This window comes from Lepisosteus platostomus, chromosome 1 (genome assembly GCF_059453375.1).
Source record: "Lepisosteus platostomus isolate fLepPlt1 chromosome 1, fLepPlt1.hap1, whole genome shotgun sequence".
In the NCBI taxonomy this organism is placed as follows: domain Eukaryota; kingdom Metazoa; phylum Chordata; class Actinopteri; order Semionotiformes; family Lepisosteidae; genus Lepisosteus; species Lepisosteus platostomus.
Genome location: NC_142611.1, coordinates 41,471,042 through 41,484,039, shown reverse-complemented (window position 1 = coordinate 41,484,039; position 12,998 = coordinate 41,471,042). Strand labels below are relative to the sequence as shown.

Sequence of the window (12,998 nt, the reverse complement as noted above, 5' to 3'; positions counted from 1 at the left end):
AAGAGAAATTGAATGCCCTCAACTAATTGCATGTGTCCAAATAAAACTAAGTATTAAAGTGCGGTTTGAACATTTTATAGTCTCTCGTACTTTTGGTGAGAAGGCTTCTGTACTTGCATTTTTAGACCAGTCAGTGTGGGGGGTGTTGTGCCCTGAAGGTACTGGGGAAGCGACAAGTTCCGCCCCAGCTGTCCGCCTCTCTCCTCCAGCCCCTGGGTCTCTCCTTCGCTTCCTCTCCCTGTCTGGGGGGGAAACAGTGATCACAAGATTAGGAATAATAATCCTTTTTTAACCAGGTGAGACAGTGGAAAAGACGTTATCATTTACAATGGCTGCCTAACATCTGTCCGTGTTACACCATAGACAAACTGAAAAAGGACAATCCACATAAAACAGTATTTACAGGATGGAGCAGTGTTCACCAGTGCATGTGTCAGGCAGAAAAGACTTAAACATCAAATATTGAAAGGACCCTCAGATATGAACATGTATGGTTGTAAGTGTAAAGTTTATGTTGTAGGATGATAATGTGAATTACGATACGTTTTTAACACATAAGTTCATTTAAGCCACAGAAGTATTTATCTTGCATGTAGTGAGGGCCATTCAGAGAATGAAGGTCACAGAGATGAGAGCAGTAGGAGCCACCGGATAACTCTTTTGGCAGAATCTAAAACTTTGTTTCTCCAAGAGCAGTTTTAGACATTTTCCTGTAAACAGTACCACCATAGTCAAGATGGGGAGTACAAACACCGAACTAGTAAATTCCTAAAGAACAGTATAAAACAATATTGTTTCATGATTAAACCAAGTCTAGACTTGACAACAGTTTGGAATTTAGCATTCATGTTAATAAGAAATTTCAGTTCATGACACTTCTTCATCATGATGTGTCTGTAGGAGCAAATGCAAAAACGCATTGGGTAGGCTATGACATGATGAGACAAATAAACTTAATTATCCCTTTGTTTTACACAGTCTGCAGCACCTAATCAGATTTGAGAAGAGCAGCTACAACTGTAGACCAGTGAATAGCTCTTCGGAAGTAACTTGTTTTTTATTACTAAAAGTTTAGATGTATACTGTATGCTAAATGTTTGTTCTAACTTGGTCTTCAGTTTAGGTAATGGCCAAAGAACTGCACACCCAACCTGTATACCATACTATGCTTCCAAATCAAAATAAACATATCTGATGAATTAGCTAACCTGAAAATTAAAGTTTTTTAGTATGTTTAGCAAATTTTGAGAAATCACTCACCCCTGTTTTTTTCTCTTTAAAGGTTGATAGCTTTCATCAAATATCACAGGAATATTAGAATTAGTTGTCTAAAAAATGGGTGAAAAATGTCAAACTTGAAATGTCATGCGCACTTATCTACTTAATAATGTTGGACAGGCTACTCTTTTGGTACAAGTGTTTTTGTAGTTCATTCAGGATCATGACATTTATTGGTCACTTGCAATATCAAGTTTCTCAGGGAGGCTGTCGTATATCCTGCAGAGGTGTGTGTTATTTCGGCTAAAATGTGGAAACGCAGAGAAGCTCTCAGGGTTGTGTAGATTGATTTATTTTAGTCATTTCCTGGCAACCAGCAAGGAGCCTGCATTATCTGCTTTTTTAGTGTTTATAAAGTGAATTGTTTTGAAAATCGTGGCTTTGACTCAGCTTGCTTGCTTAGAGTCCACTATAATGTGCCTGACATTGCTTTAAGGGGGACGATCATTAAATTAATGTTGTGGTTCATGACCATGTATGCTCACCTTCAGAATAAAGCACTATAGATTCTGGTTTCAAATCATATGCCACAAAAATAAGTCCCAATCAGTCTTATAATTATGTCCATCCAGCCTGACTTTTGTAGTGACAACCCAGCTTTTTATAACAATTGAGCAAATCCGGCCACAGGCATTTCTAGCAGAAAATGAGCTGGGCTGGGTTTATCATCTGAGCCATGTTCAGCTCTCACTGTCACCCTTAGCATAAAAATGCAAAAACAGTGTTTTTGAGAATTGATGAATCTGGTCCATTTGTAATCTGAATTTGTATATCAATTAATAGGTAGTGTTGGAGTTGAGTGTGCTGCTGGACAAGCTCCATAAATTAGACCAGAGCTACTTGCAACGCTGCCTCCTGGTCAGGCATGAGGAAGCATCTGCTAAGGTCCAACGGCAGACTGTCGTTTGCCGGAGACTGGAGCTCCATAAGATCTTCTTCGAAGAACTGGAAGAGGCAACGAGAATGAAGGAACTAGAGAAGAACGTGGCCAATCAATTACTGCATGCGTATTTCTCGAGCCAGGTGAGAGTTAATTCATTTTTAGAGTTTTCTACGTTTTTTATGGACAGTCCAAAACGCGAGTCGATGTTGACATGTATAAGCTGCTTCTTAAAAAATAAGCTGATGTTTGTCATGCAGTTTTTTTAAGGAACCCTTTAGTATTTCTGTTTGCTCTCTGCTTTCCTGATTATTCTATAGTTACGGTCGGTACCAAGTTTGAGATGCTGGGTGCAGTTTACTTTGTTGGCCATCTTAGCCAATTCGATTAACCCAGTGTGATCATGTTCTCTGTTCTCTAATTATATGCAGTAATTTATGTCTGTTTTTAATTGGCAACGGGGCAGCATAGCATGCAGCTTCTGACACTGCTTGATTGAGGTACTTTACACTAGTTGTTCCAGTCCACTCAGCATTGCTGGGGTAATCCTATAGTACACTACAGAAACCAGGATTTCGGGCTTTTAATTTTTTATACCTTTAAATTTCAAAACAATTATTCTTGTTTGAATGTTCCAATGTAGAAATGATCAAATTAAACTTGAAAATGAAACGTAATGCTATTTGAATCCAGTTTTTGAAACAGTATGAGGTTTGTAATATTAAAATGATTAGGTTTTGTATTCCCGATTTATTCTTTTTTTGTATGATGTGTGTGCTTTGGATTCTTTAACTGTGAGGTTTGCTTGTGTCAATGATGACTGTTCATAGACATAGCCTTGTGTACAGTATACAGTACATACAGTATGCTTGTTCTTCTTTGTATTCTGGCTTGATGCTAACCTTTCCTTTTCATACATTGTGAAAGGCTTTAAGAAAATCTATATAAAGTTTCTATACACTCTCCAGATATTGTACAAGGAACATAGAAACAGAAGTAGATTAAGCAATAGAGATTATCTTATTATGCAGTTGCAGAATTAACAGAAATTGCAGAATTGTTTCTTCACCCTGCCCAGTGACAGGACAGGGCTTTTATCATTTGTTTTATTACCAGATATTGGCCTTTAGAACTAAACACTGTTTGCATATGTTAAATTACATGGACAGCTTGTACTTTATAAGGATGAAAAATGTAAAACATTTCTCTGTTCCCTTTACCCTTTTAATGTAATAATTATTAGCACTGGTTTGTTAGCTAAAATTACATTTAAGTTAATGCACACTGTTTAAAAGCTTTTGTTGACTAGTGCTGATTATTGTGCACCCTTGAACATTATTGCATATCTTCTGTGCCATGTGTGATTTATGCCAGACCAGGATTTGATCAATGTCTGTCGGACACATCATCCAGCCCCAAATTGCGCTGTTTAGCACAATAATGCTAAAAGTATGCCACGTCAAAAGGCCAGCCAACTGGCACAGGAAACGTCTCCACTGGGTATCCTTTGGCACAAAGTCAGCCTAATGGATTAATTTTGCACACTACTGACACCTGTTGGAACAGCGGCCTATTAAGTGTCAACAGCAGCTTATACTGTAACTCTTAGATAAAATTCGATAACCAAATCAGTTTTTAAGATGTATTGTACTATATAGTAAACTAGCTGTTGCTGTAGAAAGTAGTGTAAATCAATCATTTTCCCGTCAACGTTGAACTCTGAAACATATTTCCAATTGTAGGATCAACTTGAAGAAGTTTTGGACATCTTTCTGGCAAACCAGAGGAGTATTCTTGAAGAGAGACATGCTCAGAGGCAGTTTCTGGCACACAGTCTTCAGAGCTTGAAAACTTTGATCTGTGAAGTCTTTACTAATACTTCCAGGCAGATGGAAAACTGGTTCCAAGACCTAAAGAAGTAAGCCATCACTGTTTTTTCAAAGTATATGTCTTCACATTACTGTAAAAAATAAAGCTGGAAAGATGGAATGTATTTGCTGTTGCTGATGTTATGCCATCTAAGATTATCTGTATTTTGGTAACTTCTTGTCTCTGTATTACAAAAATCTAAATTTCTCAACCTCCCTTATCTGGTTTCAGGATACCAACACATTAATTATGTTTTATGTTCAAGTACAATCTATACTCTGCATATTTAAAAGAAGGAGATCACCTACTAATAAATGCATTACAGACACATTTACCGGGTGTAAATTTAGCATCTACTAAGAGTAGGTTATACAGTATCTAAAGAAAGTTTAAAAGTTTGGGTGTAAAATTTTCAGTTTAGAAAAGAACAACCATAAAGTATAAAATATTGAGACAGTGAAGAAAATTTTGACATTGTTGCTGTGTATTAAGAGATTTGTATTTTAGATCATAACATTAGTATTAGACTAAAAGACAGAGTTTCAGCTTTTATTTCTAAATATTTTTGTGCGTATGTGTTAAACCATTTTAAAATAAAAATGTTTTTGTAATTAAATCCTAAATCATAAGCATTGGGACAAATGAACTTCAAGGAAATAAAATGAGTGTAAAGTGAGTATTTGGTGGCATACATCATACCTTATATACAATGATTGCTTTGTATGACTCATTTAATTTCACTGTCCCAATAGTTACACTTTTCACAGTATATTGGTATTTTCTACACTGCAAGCTAAAGCTGAAATCAGAGACATGCACATCTTAATCTAAGGAATTAGTTCTTGTTTCTCTTTCTAAAAAATCAGTGTTCTTTAATACCTACGTTTTATGGAAGTCAAGCATTCGTATTAAACTCTGCCTCAGTCTTTAGAAGCAGTTGGGCACCTAAATCATTTCAGAAATCAAGTATTTGACATAAGTAACCTACAGTACAGGAATTCCTATTTATATGTAGAAACTATACATATAAGTAGGAATTACATCAGTTCTAATGCCTAGGAGATATAAAATCCCATTTAAAATGTTCTTAGCACTTACTTTAAAACTACTGTACATTCAAATCTTTAAGAGATTTTCCCCATTAATCATATTTAATGCTTTCAGGTCAACTCTTAGAATATCTTCTTGATATGTCCCCATGATTATACTGCCAAATCACTTCTGGGACAGTGCAGGGTGACCCTGCCTCAGCCGGATATCAGTGGTGGTTTAGTTTCCAGGGAATATCCACTGCAGTCCGAGACATGCATCACTGGTCTATTACAGAGTGCTTCTGAAGTGGTGGAGGAATTAGCTTTTTTCTTCTACCTGGCAGACCCATTTTCTCAGACCTGGGATTATGCTTATTTTTTTATTTTACACTGTCTTCAGAGGTCTGGAGCACCTGTAGGCACTGCTGTTCCATCAGCCTAAAGGCAATTTCTCCTTGTGAGTGGTCCTTGACCTCCATTGTACCTGCAACACTCATATTGAGGAAAACTGCCCCTGTGTATCAGGAGGCTTTTGACAGCTGCTCTGGAATAAGTCCAGAGAAGAGAAACTAAACATACTTTGGGGCATAAAGGATGACTTACACTGTCACAACAGAGAAAACTATGAGGAGAGCTTTGAATCTCTCCACAAAAAATGTTAACAAGTTCACCCCATAGATTTCTCCAGAATTGGCAGTGAAACATGAATCAGATGACACAAGTGGAAGCATTGTGGAAGTCCAATTGAAACAAGGAACAGGAGGCACTTTACACAAATGGTTGGAGGAGTATGGAACAAGCTGCACCGCTTATAGAAGAAAAGTTCTGGTAGATTTCTCAAGAATCAGCATTGAAACATGAATCGGAAGACAGATAACATAAGTGGAAATCACGTGGAAGTGCACTTAAAAATGAGAACAGGAGGCACTTCTTTACCCAAAGGGTAATGGCATATATGGTATAAATTACACAGCCATGTCGTTGAAATAAATACTCTACTTCTTTCAAGAGTTACTTATATTTTCTACTGACCTTTTTTCAGTAGGGTTTACGGTCCTGAAGTGCAGCCTCCTCTCTTTGTCAGAGTCAAACAGACTCATGTCTTTTACTCAGGGCTAGTCTTTTTTACCGAGAGTGGAGTGTTCAACCCATCTCATCCTAGGTATTACACCCCCTGCAACATTATATTTAAATACGCATTTAAGCAGGTGATGTCTTGGGACATCTTATACAGTATAAGGATGTGTACTTTGCACTCCTGTCATGGTGAGCTCTCTTTAATGTTATCACTTTCAACTATGGTTCTTAAAATGCTGGGCTCCTTCCCTCATATTGCACATTCGATATCACACGTACATTGACGAAAATAAGACCCCTAGATCCAACAGCATCATAGACTATGGAGATTGGAGCTCTCTTATTCTACAGATTTTGTCTACCGGAACTGCTGGTAGATAATCCTGATGCATCTTCTTCTGCCTGTTCTGCCATTCAGGGCTTAGCTGGCAGAGCCCTGTTTGGTCTGTGTGGAGGATGCAAAAGTCTTATCGGGCCTTTTCAGTAACTGAAGTACCCTTCTGTATTTCACCTTGTCACCCTGACCCTACTGTACATTACTCATTGCCCACATTTCAAAGTGAGGATGATGGGCCAACTTCAAGGCTACATACAGTAAATCCATAAAACATGCCAGCAGCCATATCACCCTGAAACTCATAACTGGCAAAATACTGAAGCTAAGCATATGTGAACCTGGTCAGTACCTGGATGCGAGACCTCCTGGGAAAAACTAAGGTTGCTGGTGGAAGAGAACCGAAGTCCTGACTCTCTGTGGTCATTAAAAATTCCAGGGCATTTTTCAAAAAGAGTAGGGGTGTAACCCTGGCGTCCTGGCCAAATTTTTCATTGGCCCTTACCAATCATGGCCTCCTAATAATCCCCATCTATAAATTGGCTACATCACTCATATTCTCCTCTCCACTAATAGCTTATGTGTGGTAAGTGCACTTGTGGTGCACTTTGGCTGCCATCGCATCATCCCAGATGGATGCTGCACATTGGCGGTGGAGGGGGAGTCCCCATTACCTGTAAAGCGCTTTGAGTGGAGTGTCCAGAAAAGCGCTATGTAAGTGTAAGCTATTATTATTATTATTAAAACCAATTTTCCTCAGGTTGCTTCTGTAAGTGTTTTTGGTTGAGCAGTGGATGGCACTCTTACCTCTGGACCCATATTTCCAAAAAAACAATACCCTGATATAGTGACTGGTGATATTGTGCTCTAGAAGGTGCTGTCTTTTGTATAAATGCTAAACCAGGATCCTGACTACTTGGTCATTAAAGATTCCATGGTATTTGTCAAAACAGTAGGGGTGTTAACCTAAAGCTGCCTCATAGGCAGGAGTCTGTATTATCACGACCACACTAATGATATTCTGCAGAAAGATTCATTGATGGCATGTGATTGAACTGCTGTTTTGAATTGTCACTGACTGAGATGTATAGTGTTAAACATAGAGGCTTTGTAATATTTAATCAGAAGTTTTATGTTACCCAGCCATTTTACATAATGCTGTGCAGCCCCATCCCTGCTGTTAATTTTGTTGATAAAATAGTTCCTTAATAGACATCATTTTATTTTTCCAGCAGCTAGAGTCATCTTTCATCCACTTAACCTCCTTCGCAATTATATCACATTCTTCAGGGTGGATGTCAAAAATCATTCATCATTTGAAGGTTGCTCCTGTCTGGAAAACAAAGTCTTTGAAGTGCTTTATAGAGTCTTTATTAATATACCTGACAGGTCTTTTACAAGGATGATTTTTTTTCTTTTCTTTAAAACTTATGATACAGTAGTGCATGCAGAGAATTATAATTTAATTCCTCTGAAACGGTACAAGGATCATTTCTAGATTTTGATGCTGCAGGTGCAGTCAGAGGTAGTTTACAATAGGCAGGGGGCAATCGTCTTGGAAATAGGTATTGATTATGGCCAGTGTTAAGAATTACTCATGTGGAATCATATTTCATATCAGAATGATGGTTGCAGTGGTGTACCAAGCTTGGTTCCTTGAAGTTCAAAGTTATAACAGCTCATTCCTTATATTATTCGTCAACAGTATCATACTGCAGTTTGCTTTATATAGACAAGAAAATCTGGTCTTACAAATTGGACCACATAAATTCAGAAGGATGGTCTGTTTTTTTTTCCAATTGTTACATACACTATATTAGGCCACCAGTCCAACATTATGAACTCCATGTAGGAAGTAGTTACATGTTGGAATTGATTTTTCAGAAATTTCACACTTTTGCCTTGCTTGATACTGCTTCTGATATTTTTGGATTGGGCTGTTTGATGTTTAGGCCATGCTTTCATTTGCTTGGAGCCGTGTTCTATCCTGGCAAGCAATAGGTGCAAATAGAATATATCTTGGATGGGATGCCAGTCCATAGCAGGATGCACACATTCACTCCAGGGCCAGTGTCCACAGTAGCCAATAAACCTACCAAAATGTGTTTGAACTGTGGGAGGAAACAGGAGCACCAGAGGAAACCCACAAACTCAACTCAGATAGTACCCCAGGTCCAGAATTAAACCCAGGGTGCCAATGGTATGAGGCAGAAATGCTAACCACTGTGCCACTATGACACACTTGTGTAAACATATACAGTAAAATCCCAGTATTTGCGATTTGGGTTTCCACTAGTGGCAAATCTGTGAAAGTGGGACTTGATACCTTATTGGGAAAACAGAGTATGGTTCTGTGATTTGTAAAACAAACATTTCCATTGTTATATTTATGTTATAACTGTTAATGATTACTAGAAGTATTTCTGTAATAATTGGCAGTTTTTAAATGAAAACAAGTACTGGAAAGTTAAAGTTATTTTAGGGGCTTCCCCCCTAAAGTTCAAGTTACTGTATTTGAAAACAAGTAAACTACAGTAAGGCACTGTTATAATATTATAGCTTCACCTGTGTTAGAGTTAGTATTTCTTCCTTTTTAGTAGGGCACCAGTTCCTTACTTTTTACCAGATTTTTTTATTACTATTTTATTTAGAACTTCAGCACTATTGTACTATAATAAAGTTAATTATTGCTCAGTAATAACACAAGAAAGTAAATTAAGTGTATACCCTGTCATCTTTCAAGAAATGACTGGATAGGAATTAGCTGTCACCAACCAAACAAGCTTGATAAGTGAAATGAGCTAATCTTGGTTGTAACATTCATGGTACCTGTACAGTATGTTCTTATGATATCAGAATATTTCTCAGCAATAAAAGTTCTGATTGGCTTTACAGTCAATTTTCAGACATTTTTAGACAGTTTTGAAACACTGATGTTCCAAATTACGTTTTTGTGTTTTAGGTTCTGACACAGTGAACATAGTTGTCGCCATTTTGTAATTTGTAACGTTGCCATTTGTTTCACTTTTTTGGTTACAATTAAAGACTTGTCCATGCAACACCATTAAACACTTCAATGCAAAAAGCACAGTTCTTGTGCAGTAAGCATTCCCAGTGTACAAACCTGTTTGTCACTGTAGGCACCTATGCATTTGTTGCTATTTTAATTAAACAAAGAAAAGAGCATTAGCCAAGAGAGAAGTCTGCAGTGAGGAGTAAAGTCTCCAGTCTCCACTCATCTTGGTGTCTCAATAAACTAGTTGTCATTACCACTCCCTGAATAATCATGTTATTATCTTTCCAACAATTTAAGATTTCTGTGCACCATCCAGGAAGTCTGTATTCCTCATCTGAAAAGACAAGACTTTAGTTACTGTATTTTATATTAGTGTGATTTGTGATCTAGATGTTGTTTTTCATTAATGTCAGGCTGCATGTACATTACCATATATTAAAAGAGACCAGTTCTTTTCACACAGATGATAAGATATGACTAATATCCCTGAGTACATTAGTTTCTGGTATCTTGGCATTGATTGGATAAAAGTGCTGAGATTATTGTATTCCTCTGACTAGTGACTGACAATAACATTATCAAACCACTTTCTTCCATTTTTTACATTTTCTGGAGAATGATATCTGACTTTTTTTGTGCCTTAAATTCTCAGAGACAGTTTAAAGTGTTTTTTATGTGAATGGATGAATGAGTCTGACAGTCTTCCACGATGCATTGAATGGGTTTCAGCACAGTTTTTTTCCCCCTACTTCTTTATCATGAGCTGTCATAGAGCAGCAGTACTGTAAAATAACATTTTTTTCTGTCTGTCATATCCCATTTCATTTTGTATTTATTGAAAGTCTTAGCCAGCTTGGATAAAAGTACATGATTTATTCTACAGTTTATACATTATAGTGTCCTCAATTTAGTATCAGCATACAATGCACCTTATCTGATACTCTCTATAAAAAAGTTCTTAAAACATTCTCTGAATTATGCTTTAGAATTAAGCAAATTCTAAAGCTCATGCAAACATTTTCTTGATAAAGCTATCTTGGTTTCATGTCCCAGGAAAATGACACCAGACAGAAACTTGAATTTCAGTAAAATGCATATAGTGAGTTACTATACATGGTAAAAATTCATTAAATTGACTTATTAAATTACAGTAAATAATGAGGCTGTACAAAAGAGCTATTGTTCTTAAATAAATTCTAAGAACAAATGGATATAACAAAAACTGTATTCAACATGATTTTAAATGCTTCCTACATGAATCTACTGTATTGCTTGTACTGTATTTTAATATTTTTTCATTAGTTTTACTTGTAAACCATGTATTTTGTAATAAGTACCTCCATGGCAAAATATTGTTACAAACGGAGGGTTATTACAATGGTGAAAATCAGGAATTGAAAGAGCAGTTTAGTTAATAATTATTAATAACCCCCAACTTGTAAGTGATTTCTCCAGAATATACCCAAGCAGTTGGTATAATTAGAGGCATGTGAACTCTTTATTCTCTGGCACAGCTTTGGTGAAAAGAGTAAGTTTATTAACAATGACAGTACCACAAAGTACACTACATACAACACACAGGTTACTATGTTTACACTATGTACTGTACAAACAAGACCTTTTATAGGCCTAACATCCTTATCACCCAGAAAGCCCCCAGATTTCTATTAAGTATTAAACTCTTAATGCATACTGAGGCCAAATAAGAGATAAGCTGCCTTCTAAATAAACGTAATACAACCTGCAGTTAAATCTCTGTCTCTGCACCCCACAAAATAAATGGAATCTCTCTATTCTAAAAATACACCCAGCAGCAGGAAAGATGTTTCTAACTGAGATATCTTTTACCCAGGAAATCCAAGTTCACTATAACACAGAGTAGCAAGCTCTCTCTGTCAAGGTTCATATACTTAGCTCCAGTCAGGTTTTATCTGGATGATCATGAAGTAGGGGCTCTCAGCCTGACCAAGCTTCAAGTTCCAACTCCTCTCTTGTGATCTGATCCTCTTTCTCTCCTTTCCTGTTTCTCCCTTCTTATCCTCTCTCCTGCCTTCTGTGGTCTTAATGTGGTCTTATATAGTGTGCTTCTGTTTCTACTCATTCACCATCATTAACGCACAACTTAATTACCCAGGTGTAACAGGGTAATTACGTCCCTTATCCTGGGATTTTTAATGACCACAGAGAGTCAGGACCTCAGTTTTATGTCTCATCTGAAGGACGCCACCTTTTTACAGTATAGTGTCCCAATCACTATACTGGGGCATTAGGACCCACATAGACCGCAGGGTGAGCGCCCCCTGCTGGCCCCACTAACACTTCTTACAGCAGTAACCTTAGTTTTTCCCAGGAGGTCTCCCATCCAGGTACTGACCAGGCTCACACCTGCTGAGCTTCAGTGGGCCGTCAGTTGTAAGTTGCAGGGTGATATGGCTGCTGGCTTATACAGTAATAATGAAAGACATTGTGGAAATGTACATTCCTTTTTTGTCCTTGTGTCCTCTGTTTGTTTTAACATGGCTGAGAGTGCATAGTATTGCTGAAAATAATGTTTTTCCTTTGTTTTTACAGTGAAAGGTACGTGACTGAGGAACAGGCGAACTTGCTTTTAGACAAAGCCAAAAAAGAGCTGCTTCATGTGAAACAAAATCTGGATGAAGGGTTGAACCGGGAGAAGAATGCCTTACACTGCAGTCTCATCAAGAAGAGAAGAAGCCTTATTTCTGATAAAGTAACTAGATTTAATTTCTTAATTTTTCAGTGCTGATATGCTAATAGACAATACTCTCCAAACATATTGGTACAACAAAACTGTGGATGTTGTTTTACAGTAAAATAATTTGTATTTGTGATTGCAAGTTTAATATAAATGTATAAAAAGAATAACATCAGCAGATTTCTACAGAATGAGCAGTGAAAAATGGCTGGGTAGTTTGTTCTATACTCCATACTTTTCCTTGCAAAGTGCCTCCTGTTCTTAAATATAAATAAACACCTACATAGTTTCCACTTGTGTCCACTGGTTCACATTTCATTGTAGATTGAATATTTGGATCAGGTCCCCTCCTAATTTTCCCTGCTCAAAAATAAAAATATTCAGCTCTTTTTGGCTGTTAGTGCAATACTTTGTTTTAAGCCTTGGAATGTATCTGGTGTTTCTTCTCTGGTCTAAATTTCCAAAAATTATTTTTGTAAAATGTTGCACTGTATTCTAAATGAAATATACCTAGTGTATTGTACAATTTTAACATAACTTCCCTTGATTCTACACTTTTAACTATATATCCTTATATATGACATTTTGTTTTTTGAGTTTTGATTGCTTCTCCCATCTTTCTGTAGAAAATGTAAAGATGTACAAGAACACCTCCAGTCTTTTTCATAAGTAGCCTCAAGTTCAAGTTCAAGTTTGGCATTTTCCATTTTGAATTTCTAGCTTGCTTTTGATACCAGATTGTAGTACATTAAACATCTAAACATCATCTGCCCATTCTTGATTTAAAAAAAAAATAT

The 12,998-nt window shown here is 37.0% G+C and overlaps 1 protein-coding gene across 2 annotated transcripts in view; it reads left to right on the top strand.

Annotated features, from left to right (window-relative positions):
- evc2 (EvC ciliary complex subunit 2) overlaps positions 1-12,998 on the top strand; it is a 122,157-nt gene that overhangs the window by 51,269 nt on the left and 57,890 nt on the right. Inside the window, exons 11-13 of one of the 2 annotated variants that reach the window (XM_088628807.1) lie at positions 2,066-2,301; positions 3,901-4,076; positions 12,057-12,216. In XM_088628807.1, coding sequence (XP_088484933.1) covers positions 2,066-2,301; positions 3,901-4,076; positions 12,057-12,216 — 572 coding nt within the window. Of the gene's footprint in view, positions 1-2,061; positions 2,302-3,900; positions 4,077-12,056; positions 12,217-12,998 lie in introns of both variants that reach the window. The other variant, XM_088628800.1, reaches the window with a different exon arrangement.